Source organism: Caenorhabditis briggsae (assembly GCF_000004555.2).
Source record: "Caenorhabditis briggsae complete genome, chrIII, whole genome shotgun sequence".
NCBI lineage: Eukaryota > Metazoa > Nematoda > Chromadorea > Rhabditida > Rhabditidae > Caenorhabditis > Caenorhabditis briggsae.
Window position 1 is genome coordinate 11963554 of NC_013490.2, and position 14951 is coordinate 11978504.

The window sequence follows — 14951 nt, forward strand, 5'->3', positions numbered from 1 at the left end:
CCAAGAAAAACGGCCTAAAAATCAATAAACAGACTATCGTCGTAAAGTGTGGCGCATTGTACGCACACGCAGACACACACACACACCACATGCACACAATATCTCCTACAGTAACCCGCCGGAAAAACGATTTTTGCAATGGAAAAAAAAACAAATAAATTTCATTAAAATCAAGAAGGAAGGAGAAGAAAAAAGACCCGTTAAGATACATAACATGAAAAATCATAAAAATAGGACAAGAATTTTCAGAATACAAAAAAAAAAGAAGTCATCAATTTGAAGAAGTTCCAGACTCGCTAGATTTGGCTCGGCCCACATACAAATCGATCAAGTTGAGCTGAAAAATATGAAAACTGAAAAATCGTTGAAAAACGCGAAAAAATCTCGGAGATTCGTCTATTTTTGACTTTTTTGCTTAGATGGCCTAGGAACCCAAAACCAGTAAAAACTAGGCCATAAAGCACCTGACTTTGAAGAACAAGCTCTGACAGTCTCAAACCAGTTTTCAGGTTTCGAAAATATTGATTTTGAAGCGATTTACAGCAATTTTAAAGTGGTGGCCTAGAAAACCAAAATCAGTAAAAACCAAGCCATAAAGTACCTGACTTTGAAGAGCAAGCTCTAGCAGTTCCGAATCAATTTTCAGATTTCCAAAATATCGATTTTTTAGCGAGTTATACCCATTTTAGTTTAGTGGCCTAGGAACCCAAAATCAAAAAAACTAGGCCATGATATATAAGATTCTAAAGAACAAGCTCAGACAGTTCCAAATCAGTTTTCAGATTTCTAAAAGGTTGATTTTGAGCCGAGTTACGACTATTTCAAATTTGGGAGAATATGACCTAGTTTTGGATTCCTAGGCCACCAATCTAAAATGAGTATAACTCTCTTCAAATTCAATATTTTCGAAATCTGAAAATTGATTTGGAACTGACACATCGTGCTCTTTCAAAAAATATACAGCATGGCCTAGTTTTCTCGGTTTCGGATTTCTAGGCCATCGTTTTAAAATTATCATAACTTGCTTCAAAATCAGTATTTTTGAAATATGAAAATTGATTTTGAATTATCGAATTGTGTTCTTCATGGCCATATATAGAATGGCCTAGTTTTTTCAGGCTTGGTTTTCTATGCTATCATTTCAAAAGTGCTATAACTAGGCCTCCAAAAAGCTCACCTTTGTCGCATTCAATTTTCTCAAATGCGTCTCCAATCTGGGCATCCCAACGCGTTGTACCAATGCAACAAGTCCAAAAACGGCACATTTCCTGACTGAAGAAGACGTCGAATCGTAGGCAGACACAAAACATGGCGCCACGTCATCAACAATCATGTGCAATTCGTCGACATCAATGTCCTGGAACATTCTAGTCAACATCTTCAGAATCAGCACTCCTCGTTGATCATCGTCATCCTGAGACAGAATTCTTCTGGAGATTTGAACGATACGTGGCAGTGGAAGATGTGTGGCAAGAATTCGAAGACAGTCTTCGGCTGCCACACTCATCGTATTGTCTTCTGAAGTGCAAGCGCATTGGAGCACCTTTGAAATGGCGATTTCTGTGGAGTCGAAGAGCTTGGTGGCTTGCGCGGTGCACATTTTTTGGAGAATTCGCATGGCGAGCTTCTTCCGAATTGATTGGGATAGTGTGGAGAGAATCTGGAACCTTTTTTGTGAATTTTATTTAAAAACATGATACATTTGAAAACAAGATGCATTTTGTTTTCGAACAATTTCTTGAGAAATTCTGATACTTTTTTCGAGTTATACCCATTTTAGTTTGGTGGCCTAGAAAAAAATTTAGAAAAACTAGGCCATTGTGTATATCATTTTGAAGAGCAAGCTCTGTAAATCTCAAATCAATTTTCAGATTCTCAAAATATTGACTTCGAAGCGAGTTACGCCCATTTTCGTTTGGTGTCCTAGGAGCCCAAAACAAGGCCACATTTTCCTAATTTTATATGATCACAACTCGCTTCAAAATCAATATTTTTGAAATCTGATAATCAATTTCAAATAGCCGGATTCTGTTCTTCAAAACCATATACACAATGACCTAATTTTCTCAACATAATTTTTCTAGGCCACCATGTTAAAATGGCCTAGAAATGACCTTACATGCACCTGTCGTGTTTTCTAGGTCATTTGAAGTGGTGGTCTAACTTTTGAAAATTGAGTTTTCTAGGTTACCATGGTAAAATGACCTAGCAAACACACCAGGAGCATGTCAGACCATTTCTAGGGCATTTTAACGTGGTGGCCTAGAAAACTGAACCTGCAAACGTTAGGCCATAGTTTACATGTCTTCAAAGAGCATGATTTGACAATCCTAAACCAGTTTTCAGACTCTCAAAATATTGATTTCGAAGTTATACCCATTTTAAGTTCGGTGGCCTAGGAACCCAAAACTAGTCCACATTTTTCCAAATTTGAAATTATCATCACTCGCTTCGAAATCAATATTTTCGATGTCTGAAAATTGATTTGGAACTGTCAGAGCTTGCTCTTTAGAATCGTATATACCATGGCCTAGTTTTTTGATTTTGGATTTCTAGGCCACTATTTTAAAATGGTCTTAAATCCCTTTAAAATCGAGATTTTCAAAATCAAAATGTATTTGTAAATGCATTTTTTGAGGAATGTTTTTTTTTTGAAAAGACATCCTGCTCCTTACCTGATAAATCTCATCCAACAACTCATCGAAAAACTGATTCCAAAGTGTGAACGATCCCTCACACATCATGCCATGAAGATTTGCCATCGCCTCGTTTACCCTATCTGGCTTTTGGAAATCTCTCATCAAATCCATCTGATTCCGAATGTAGGCGGCCTGTTCCACATGATTTTTGGCAAGGTGTACTGTAGGTTTACGGTAGTCTTGAGGCTCAGGGACTCGAGTAGCCTCATAGGTAGAGAATGAAGCCTTCACCGAGACTTTTTCGAACTTCTCTACTTCCGGCGGACATGGCTTGTAGTTGTTGTTGGTCATGCTGAAAAATTTGAATTTTCAGAAACTTTTTCAAGAAAAGATTAATTTACGTAATTGCCTCTTTCTCCATAATTTGCTGTCGTTGAGCACTTTGTTGCTGACCGTTGAGTTGGAGAATACGGTAGGCCCAATCGCGGCATTCTGGTGGGAGATCGCCAAAAATCATGGTGAAATCGGCTGCGTTCAGAGCGAAGAGAGCGCATACAAGACGTTCACAAGCCTGGAAATTCGAGAAAATAGGTAAATGATATTCAAAATCGGATCAAAAATACGGTAGCACTATTGCGAAGTTGAAGGACAGTCCGCGCACGAAGGTTCACCAAACTTTGACCCAATTTATATTGCTTCCTCTTAGAGATATCAAAAAATGATCAACTGATAAAATGTTTGTGATATTATGTTAAAATGTTGTGAGTTGACCACTTTTTGATATCTGTTATAGTAAGGATAAATTAAGTCAAAGTTAGGATAGCCTTCAAGTACATGTCGAGCTCGCGTACGAAGATCCCCCAACTTTGATCTTCTTTATTTCAGTTTTTTTAAAAGATATCAAAAAGTGTATAACTAATAAAACGTTTTTGGTTTCATGATAAATGGTTTATCAGTTGACCAATTATTGATATCACTTACAGGAACCGAGATAAGTTAGCTTGAAGTCACCCTTCACGGAGTTCGCGGAGTACCGCACCCTCAACTTTGACCCCATTTATCCCATTGCCTTTGAAATATATTAAAAATTAATTAACATATAAAATGTTACTGATAATGTGATGAAAATTTTGTTAGTTGACCACTTTTTGATATCTGTTAAAAGAGCCGAGATAAATTGGGTCAAAGTTGGCACCCCTTTTTTATCGCGGTATTCACGCCAGCCCTTTCTTCGGCTCGAACTTTTGCATCGCTTCAAAAACCACTCACCGGCATCAAAATAGCTCCGATCCTTGGATCAAACATCCACGCAAACATCTTCCTCACCGCCGCACGTGTATAAGGTGTATCCAATTGTGTCTGCCTCTCCAAACATCTCGGATCCTCCGGCCAGATCTCCTCGAACAAAAGGCAAATGTATTCGAGCAACGCTAGCCTGGATTTCGGTGCCAAAAGATGCACAGGATCACACATAAAATCGCAAACCTCCTTGAGTTGAGTAGATGGGTCGAACGTGGTTAGGAACATTTTTTGGGTTGAGGAAAGAGCGGATTTTACATTAGGAAGTGAATCAGCGCCCATCTTGGCGAAAAGCTTGCCTAGGGCAAGTTTTAGCCAGCCATCAAGTTTCTTATAGTGGCATTTGACGAAAATTGAGATGGTCTCCAGAATCGAAATGATGAGAGTAGTGTTTCCTTCAGCTAGAAGACGTGATAAGGTGTCCCCGATATTTTTGCATTCTAGAGAATCCAAATTCCGATCAAGGAGTTTTTGTGACAGGGAGATGATAGCATCTCGCTTTTCATTGATTGACGAGCTGGTGCATGCTTTGAGAATGTGTTCGACGCTTTGGATAGAGTTGTTGGAAGAGTTATTGGAGCCATTTGATCCGTTCCCATAGCCACGGGCATAAAGCGACGCTGGTGGTGATGTCTCCTTGGGTGGCGTTTTGCGAACTTCCGCTAGCAAAAACTCATCGTCTTCGTTGTTTTTCGACATTTCGTCTTTCGCCAAATCCATTGCGTTTTGAAGGCTACTCGCTTGCTCTTGAGTTAGTGAAGCTACGAAAGAGGAACTTCCGAGATTTGAAGCAACGCGTTGGATGGGGGTCTGATGTGTGGAGGTTGAGGGGGAGGAGCTTGACGATTTGTTGTTGTTGTTGTTGTTATTGTTGAAGTTGGTGCCTGCAAAAGATTGGTTTAAAATTACCTACAGTAATCCAAAAACAGATTTCTATACTTATTCGGAAGCTCTTTTCATGCTAAATCGATTGATGTCGATTTCCATTCTCTGGGATTATTGGAGCTCGAGAAACGGTACTTTTAGTGAAGCAGGTAAAACTACAGTAACCGGAGAAGGGAAATCGTGCGCCGAGAACCATCTAGAACCTCTAATTCTTGCTGAAAACAAAATCAAAAAAATTTGCCGCCGGGTGGAACCGAACCTTGGTGTTAAGTTTCCATGTCCGAAAATCCACTAGGCCACCCAGGCAAATTTTTGAAAAATCTTGATTTTTGAACTTTTTATAGGTTTTCAGCGGTTTTAAAATTAATCTTTTAAATTAAAATTAAAAAATTAAAATTAATTAGCCGGTCGTCGACCAATGGATGGCGCGCACAAAAAAGTGTCGACTTAGACCCAATTTATCTTGATTACTGTGAACGATATTAAAAAATAGTCAACTAGCAAAATGTTTAACCTAAAGCCAGAAACATTTTGTTAGTTGATTACTTTTCGATATCTTTTACAGGAACCGAGATAAGCTGAGCCAAAGTTGGAACCCCTGTTGCGTGCGCCATTGGTCGTGCCCGGCGAGCTGGATTTGACTTTCAGTATTTTTTTTCTGGATTTTTAACTGATCATCTATCTAACTTATCAAACATTACCGAAATAATGGAAAATTCAAGAACCCCTTACCTCCAAACCCGTCACTCGGCGTCTTAGCTCTCGATTGACCATAGCCACTGGATCTGACAGCTGCTGAAAAATAATCATTTTTTGCAAAAAGCAAAACCCTTAAAACTAACAAAAGCTAGAAGACGTTGAAGACTTTGGAAGTCGATTATTCACTGGCATCGCAGTGGGTCTAGATGGATTGGATTGTTGTGGCTTAGCAATGGATAACACTTGAGATTTATTGTCCAGTGCAGATGCGGATCGTTGGGATAAAAACTCTGAAAAAGAGATAATTCGAGGGGATAATTAGGGAGTAATTAATCTCACTTTGACTAATATTCTGTTGTGGCTGCTGTGGTTGCTTTTGATTGTTATTGTCTCGATCGCTGTTGAGACTTGATGAGGAGGATGAGACGCCGTCGCGAAGCATTTTTTGTTTGGCCGGGTCTAGTTCCTGAGAGATGATTAGTTTAAATATATAAATTGATGGAAAATATGTAAAATTGTATAGTATTCATTTTTGTAGTTGACAAAATTTTGATAGCTTTTTTGGGTTTTAAGATATAACGCTTAAGAGTTGACATGCGCCTTACAGGGCCTGGGCCGTCGCGTCGATTTTGACTGGCCGACTCATAACTCGGTTGAAAATTTGAATTCTGTTTCAAATCAGAAATTAAACTGTAGAACTTAACAAGAGCTAAAAAATGATATATAATTTGACTACATTTGAATGTTGAATTTTGCGCCAGGGATCCCAAAAGAAGGGCTACCCGAATTTTGAAGACATAGTTGTTTCACAACCTCTACTTTGAAACTAGATGTTGAAATATAGTTGAATTTAATATCAGTTTGTAGCTCATTTTAAGTGCTTTATGTTACTTTTTAGCTGAACAAAAAATTCCAATTTTGAGCTGAGTTATGAGTCGACGCGTAGTGGGGGCGGGGTCGACGCTAACGAGGTCGGCGCCCATGGATGCCGATTTCGCCTACCCGCCTTTCACCATCTCTGACTCAAAACTCGGATTTCAAATATAGCCAAATTTTATATCATTATGTAGATCTCATTTTTTTCTACATTTTGATATATTTTTTCGTACAGAAGTTCCAATTTTGAAGAAAGTTACGCCCTTTTTGAAGCATGACATGCTCAGAAAACTTTAATTCACCACGTTGTATCTCTAACACCAAATAAGCTACAAGATTTTGGTCCACCACAAAAATATGTGAAATTTCAAGCCATTCAAAAGTACCAACCCTAAAAATCTGATCCGCCGCTGCTCCATGCAACTGCTCCAACTTTGCAAACGCCTTCCGCCCAGCCACTCGAGTCTCTCCATCAGCATCGCAAATCGCATTCTGCACAAGCTGAGAAATCGATTTCAAAATCGGTTGTTTGACTTTAAGGTCCCAGGAGGAGATTAGAGTTTCCAAAAGGTTAGCAAGTTGACGTCTTTGTTCCTTGGATTTTGAGGTTGAAAGATCGAAAAGGGTTTGGAAGATTTGGCGGGTTTGGATTTTCTGAAATAAAGGAAACATAATTTTGATGCTCATATATATCCGAAGATGTTGGGGTACCTGCACAATAAAAACTGTCAATGTTGCCGCACTTGAAGCCATGATTTTGGTACTGACTGCCACTTGAGCTAGTGCTGCAGGCAGGACGCATTCAGCCACATTCCTCACATCCATGCCAAAATGTTCAAACAAGAAACTACAGGTTATAGCGGCTTCTCGAACAATCTGCGATCTCAAATCTCGAATCGAAAATTCCAGGGCATCTGCCAACTCATTGATCAACGAAAGTAGAAGACGTTGATCTATGGAGTCGTCGGAATTCAGAATCACCGATCTTATCAGTTTCAGCTGATTGGCCCGCTTGCTCCAGTCCTCGTTGGCGTTTCGGAGTACCGAATTTGCGGTTTCAAGCTTCTCACGAACGTCAGAATTGGAGTAGATGGACTGTAAAATGATTGTGGATAATGATTGTGGATAAAACTGAAAGAATTAAATTTCCGAACTCACAATTTTGGGGACTGCATTGAAAGCCTTCTTAAAATCATCAAGAGTAATTGCACATTGAGCTGCTGGCGCACAACTCGAGCTTCGATATCTGGACAAGGACATCCCAGCAGGTGCTCGAAGAGAGCTCCTAGCCAAGTCTCTTGACCGACCATTAGCCGCCGGAAGAGATAAAGGAGATGGAGTTGAAGGAGAGGGGGACAATGATGGAGCATTGGTTCTCGGAGGCGTTGAAAGACGAGCGGATGATGTGAATGAGGTTGTTGAGGCAGATGGATGAATGATTTTTGCGGGTGAGCGTAGAGAGCGGCGGAGGAGGTTGTTCCTTGGGATGGAGGACGTTTCGATGGGGATTGAGTGTTTCGGAGGGAGGTCTCCTCGAGTAGCTATCGTGGATTCATAGCGTTGGAGGAGTGTAGCCATTCTGGAGAGTGAATGAGCTTTGTTGGATCAATGAGCATTGAATTTGTAGGATTTAAGCCTATTTTAAAGGGTGTGGGAAATCAAAACGTTCAAGGTTCAGCGGCAAACAAGTTTGCAACCGCACAGCTCTGCCGGTAGCCGTTAGGCCCCCAACAAAGTAGGGTCTTCTGATCATAAACTTTAACTTGATTTATCTTGGTTCCTGTGAAAGATATCAAAAAACAACCAACTAACAAATGACTTGCCATAAAGTTTAAAACATTTTGTTAGTGGATCACTTTTTGATATCTCTTACAGTAACCGAGATAAATTGGGTCAAAGATAGGAGAGCCTTCAGTCGCGAACAAAAACTGTAGGGTCCCCCAAACTTGACCTAATGTATCTCGGTTTCTGTAAAAGATACAAAAAAGTTGTAAACTAATAAATGTTTTTCGTAATTAAAAAACATTTTGTTAGTTAAATACTTTTTGATATCTCTTACAGTAACCGAGATAAATTAGGTCAAAGTTAGGAGAGCCTTCGGTCGCGAACCAAGTCTGTAGGGTCCCCTAACTTCGACCTATTTTATCTCCGTCCCTGTGAAAGATATCAAAAAACAACCAACTAACAAATTACTTGCCATGATGTTTTAAACATTTTGTTAGTCGATCACTTTTTGATATGTCTTACAGCAGCCTAGATAAACTGGTTCAAAGTTAGGAGAGCCTTCGGTCGCGAACTGGTGCACTCCGCCTTAGTGCCCCCTAAATTCAGACGCGTATTTATATCTTATAAACTAAAATAGCTAGCAAAATTGTGTCAAAAGCAAAAATTTAGAAAATTTTATAAGCTATATTTTTGTAATTAATCACCATTTGCTGTCTTCATTGGTTTTTAAGATACAGATCTTTTGAAAAGGTTTCTGTAGAAACTGGCATAGAATAGCTCTTACATTTGACCTAGTTTATCTCGGTCCCTGTGAAACATAATAAAAAGTTGTCAGTTGATAAAATTTTTCATAATTCAAAAAATATTTTGTTAGTTTATACCTTTTCGATATCTTTTAGGGACCAAGATGAATTGGGTCAAAGTTAAGGATACTGCAAATTCAGTGGAATACAGATTTGGCAAAAAATTAGAGATTTCAATTTTTGTGAAACAATTTTTTCAAATAATTGAAATAGGTTTTTCCAATTTCAGGTTTTTGGATCCTTCAAAACCGAAAAAGTTTCGAAAAACCAGAAAATCATAAAATGGTCTTCATCATTCCGTAAAATATATTAACATCGAGTGGTGACTAGAGTATGTAGAGCGTAAAATGATTCGAGAACCCCCTTCTGTACATTCCGAATATTCATAATCTGAATCCTCTTGTTCATTTCTTTTCCCCTCTCTTTCTCTTCATCTCTCCTCTAATCACACTATTTTCGATTCCGAAAATGAATGCGTTTACGGGGAAAAGAGAAGGAAATCGTCTTCTTGTCAAGAAGACGATTTTGCATACTCGTATAGTTGATCAAGGAGAATAGGATTACCGAAATTTGATTAAAAATTTTTGTTTGAAATGGAAATTCCGGGGTTCTGTGAACATTGAGATGTGCGCCGGGGGTACAGCCTCGTCTCACTTAAGAGGACAGTATATCTTTCAATGCGCTTAGCTCAAAAACGACAATAGCTAGCAAAAAAGCTTCAACTACAAACTTGTAGAGAATATCATTTCATATATTTTTGTAGTGAGCACAATTTTGCTAATTGCTGTAGTTTTAGAGATATGCGCCTTTAAAGTTGAGATACGGTAAAGGAGACGATCAGATCGTTGAACCTCGCTATTTTTCAAGGCGCATAGCTCAAAGTCCAAAATAGCTAGCAAAAAAGCTTCAACAACAAACTTGTAGAAAATAAATTTTTGCATATTTTACTAATTAACACTTTTTTGCTAGCTTTTGGGGTTTTAGAGATATGCGCCTTTTAAGCTGGGAGAGCGCTTTATCTCTTTCGAGTTTAAACCAAAAACTCACTTTTGCTCGTTTAAAATCCTTGTATTTGCGATTTTTGCAATTATTGACTTTCCACCGAACACCATCAGATCCACCAAACAATTTGTTGATGCATCACGGACTTCAGAATTCGGATCGTTCGTCAGACGGCATAGTTGGGGAATCAGGTTGATGGCTTGGGGGATTACCAATGCGAAACTGAAATTGAATTTTTACACAATACATCTCGGTTCCTGAGAAAACTATCAAAAATTTGTCAACTGATGAAATGTTACTGATAATATGATAAATATTTTATTAGTTGACCACTTCTTGGTATCTATTACAGAAACCAAGATACATTGGGTCAAAGTTAGGGGACCCTACAGAATTTGATCGCGTTTGAAGGCTCTCCTAACTTTCACCCAATTTATTCCAGTTTCTGTAAAAGTTGACCACTTTGTGATATATTTCTTATCAACCGAGATAAACCAGCTCCAAAAATTCCAAGCTCACCTGTCACTCAAAAAATCTCTCAAAATATTCAATGATCCAACTTTCACTAGCCACTGTTTATGCTCAAATCCTGTTCCATGCACACATAATCGGTCGAGGAGCATCTGCAAAAAAGTTAGCATAAAAAAAAGATGAAGCAGAAATCTAGCAAAAAAATCTTGACGGTTACAAGTCCGAACTTCAACCGTATCCCTCTCGAAGGGTCTATAATCTTTGACCTAATTTATTTCGGTCCTTTTTGAAAATATCAACAGATGATCAACTAATAAAATGTTGCCGGTATTATGCCAAACATATTATCAGTAGACAATTTTTGGATATCTCTCACATGAACCGAGATAAATTGGCTTAAAGAAGGCTCCAATTAAAAAATTGCTTACCACCGGCGACGAATTTTCCAAATAAGCCAATTGTCTACACAAGTTAATGGCCATTTCCCGAACTTGCACTTTCGCATCTCCCATTCTGAAAGTAATCCTTAATTATCCATCTTCAATTAACCCTAATTACCTCTCAATTAACACTGACAACCTATCAAAGTAGTAGCTAGCCAGTACTTCTGGAGACGTTCGGAGAGCGGCATCCAGGATTTCTAGACCAATTATCGTTACCTAAAATTAATAATTAATCATCACTGATTAATTGATAAAGAAATTTCAAAAATTTTTGTTCGCTACTGATAAGAACTGATACCTTAAAATTGCTGCCGGTCAGCCAGCCGGACATGACGTCAAGGAAGTCATTGACCAGTTTTGGGTGTGGTGACACTTTTCGTTGGGAGATCTCGTTCTGGAATTTTTCCAATTTAGACAAATTTAATATCATTTTGTAGCCCTTTGCAAGGACTACATTTTGTTTTTTGTCCAATTTTAAATTTCAATATCAAGCAGAGTTATGGGTCGACGCGTAATTCAGAGCCAATGAGGTCGACCCGTTTCGTCTACCCGTCATTTTTACCATCTTAGAGTTAAAATTCATTAATCAAATATAGTCAAATTTAATTTCATTTTGTAGCTCTTTTCAACTTCTATATTTTCCTTTTTAGGTTATTTTGAAATTCCAATTTTGAGTCAAGTTATGGGTCGGCGAGTAGTGAATACCTAATTGGTGCCCCAGGTCGCCCAATTTTGGCTAGTCGCCTTTTAGCACCTCTGGGTCAAACTTTTCTTTTTTCTAATATAGTCGAATTTAATATCATTTTGTAGCTTTTCTTAAGCCCTACACTCTGCTTTTTAGTTCAATTTAAATTTCCAATTTTGAACCGAGTTATGGTTTTTCAACTGACCAGTATCACATTTCCGAGCTTTAGCCGTTCCAACGGATCCGCTGTACTCTTTTGCAATAGCACGTACAACCAGTTGGTGTCCATTTTGTGTTTTAAGCTGGCATTGATACCTGAAAATGCGAGAGTATGGAAAATGAGGAGGGTGCAGAGAAAGAGAGAGAGAGAGAGAGAGAGAGAGAGAGAGAAATCTTTGAAGCTCTGTATCTCGAGAACCAGAAGCGCTACAAGAAAGTTGTCAATCGACAATATCCAGGAAATTTTGTGCTCTACATTTTAAAAAAATTTTAATGTTTTTAGCTTTTATAGATTTTGAGATACAAGGATTAAATTAAAAAAAAGACTACCCAGGGTGATTTAACTTCGACAGAATTTATCTCGGTTCCTGTAACAGATATTAAAAACCTGTCAACTGATAAATGATTATCATTTTATGCTTAACATTTTATCAATTAATTTCTTTTTGAGAGCTCTTACAGAAATCGAGATAAATTGGGTCGAAACTCGAGGTTGCTTTTCGAAGCACACCTCTGAATCATTTCACAAATAAAAGCGGAGAAAATTCGAAATTTGTCGAGAAAAGTGCAATGAAAAAAAAACTGTGTTCGTCTTGCATATTTATTCATATTTTTGGGCCAATAAAAAATTTTTATTAGCAAAATATTTGCAATATATTTTCAACATAAATCGGGAGCAACGATAGACAGAAATGGAGAGTGTGGAAATCCGGATATCTGGAAAACTAAATAGAATGAAAAATTCAAAATTTTGTTTAAAAAATGTCAAGGGGGTAAAGTGAAAAAATGTGTTTGAGACAAGTATTGTTTGCTCAACATGACCCCATTGCAGCTGGAAAAAAACTAAATAATCGTCTTAAAATTTTGATGACGACAATTTTTTATACAATTTCAGAAATAGCCAAAAAAAAATAGTATCGACTTTGAATTTCGAAAAAAAAATACAAAAAATTTTTTTTCAACCATCTCTCGCTCTTGTAACTTTTGAAATTTTAGAGTTATCGAAAAATGGTCAACAAAGAGCTTTAATTTGTCAGTTAGCGGTTTTTTAATAGCTAGCTTGGTTTTCGAGATATTGAGAGTTTTGTCGCTCAGCTTTGTGGTCAAGCTGTTGCGCGCGCACTATTTTTATACGCGTCCACTTTAAAGGCGCATATCTCAAAAACTAAAATAACTAACAAAAAAGAAATATACACAAAAATGTAGGAAATTTGATGAGCTATATTTTACTAATTGGCAACTTTTTATTAGCTAGCTTGGTTGTTGAGATAGCTAGAGTTATAGCCCGCAGCCTATTGGCCACACTGCGCGCACTAACTTCAAAAGGCTCAACTTTGAAGGCGCATATCCCAAAAACTAAGATAGCTAAGAAAAAAGGAATAAACACAAAAGTGTAGGAAATGTTATGAGCTATATTTTGGTCGCACACAAAAATTTAGTATCTTTATTGGTTGTAAAGATACAAACCTAGTAAAGAGGCTACTTTAGAAACGGGGCCCTTATACTTTCCCCAATTTATCTCGGTTCCTGGGAAAGATAGTAAAATGTAGTCAACTAAAAAAGTTTGCAAAATGTTAAGAGCTATATTTTACTGATTACCACTATTTGGTATTTTCAAAAAAAACTGAGATGAAGCGGGTCAAAGTTAGAGGTGCCCTTCTACAAACCGACTGAAGGGCACCCCAAACTTTGACCCAATTTATCTCTGTTCCTGTTAAAGATATCGAAAAGTGTTCAACTAAAAAAATGTGTAACATTTTAAGAAATATATTATTGTAATTAAAAGTTTTTTATACCTATACCATCAATCAAGATGCGGGGAGTTAAAGTTCAAGAACCCTTCTACAGGCCGAGCGCGCGACAAAAGGGCACCCCAAACTTTGATCTAACTTATCTCGGTTCTTGGAAAAGATATCAAAAAGTGGTTAACTAACAAAATGTGTACAATTTTAGGAGCTATATTTTAATAATTGACAGTACTCTGTTATCTTTTTCAGTTTTTGAGATAATTTGAAACAAGATCCTTGGATAGTAAAACTAGACTAAAACCAGTTTCAAAAGCTTTTCGAAATGTGTTAAAAACGGTGCAAAACCGGGGAGGGGGGAGACCAGGCGCCTCCTAATCCATTCAGTCAACTGAACATCCATTCCTTTTGATTCTCCTTTTCCTTCCGACAGTTTCTGGGCGTCACCCCTCCTGAATATGTCTAGCCACTCTCCTCAAACTACACATTATTTCTCGCCGCTTCTCTCATTTTCCAAAAAGTCCAATGGCAAACATCAGTCACCTTGAGAGAAAGGGTTTAAAGATTTTGGAATAGGAAGCAAGACAGAGAGAGAGAGAGAGAAAAAAATGAATGAAATTGAAGGCGAATTTTTGCATAATGTGATACAAATATATAAGAGTGTGACTCATATGAAAAATGGCTTGAATTGTTGTAGAAAAATGAGAAGAAGAAGAAGTAATGTTTGTGTTGTTTGTGTAAGTGTTTGTTGTACGAACGGGAAAAAGGGGGAGAAGAAAATGAGAGGAGAGAGAAGAGAAGAGCAACAAAAAATGATAAGAAGTGATTTGGTGGGACAGGGAAATAAGAGAGGGAGAAGAAAATTGTTGAAACGTCTGGAGTTGAGTTTACAATGAATGACATTTTCTGAGTTGTCAAGAAAAAATGTTTGGGTCCTCTCAGCCTCTTTGAGCCCAATTATCTCGGTTATGCATAACTCGGCCTGTACTGGAAGGACTCTTAACTTTGAGCTAAATTATCTCAGCTCCTTTACAAGATAAAAAAAAATGTGTTCATTGATAACATGATTGTCATAAAATTTTAACATTTTAACAGTTGACAGCTTTTTGATATCATATATGGGAAGCGAGATAAATCGGGTTAAAATTTACAGTGTTGAATTTTGCTTAAAAAAATTTTCAAGTTGAAAAAAATTGAAACTTCAGAACGAAAAAAAAAATAAAACAATTAAAAATCTCAAAGAATCGAAATTTTGAAAATTCCAGAAATCGAATACTAAATTCTGAAAATTCTAAAGAATTAAAAAAAAAATTCAAAAATTCAGAAATTCAAAAATTCAGAAATTCAGAAATTCAGCAATTCAGAAATTCAGAAATTCAGAAGTTCAAAAATTCAGAAAATCAAAAATTCAGAAATTCAGAAATTCAGAAATTCAGAAATGTAGAAATTCAGAAATTCAG

The 14951-nt window shown here is 37.4% G+C and overlaps 1 protein-coding gene across 1 annotated transcript; it reads right to left on the bottom strand.

The window, feature by feature from the left end:
* Positions 1-271: 271 nt before the first annotated feature.
* Positions 272-11816, bottom strand: CBG09173 (the record flags this gene model as incomplete). Its single annotated transcript, XM_045244491.1, has 17 exons — positions 272-337; positions 1178-1660; positions 2676-2991; positions 3041-3210; positions 3909-4822; positions 5556-5618; positions 5666-5812; positions 5862-5988; positions 6789-7052; positions 7110-7493; positions 7557-7977; positions 9974-10150; positions 10448-10551; positions 10828-10912; positions 10958-11058; positions 11141-11236; positions 11733-11816. 17 exons carry the CDS (start codon positions 11814-11816, stop codon positions 272-274), a joined length of 4002 nt encoding a protein of 1333 aa, XP_045093945.1.
* Between the last annotated feature and the right edge of the window lie 3135 nt (positions 11817-14951).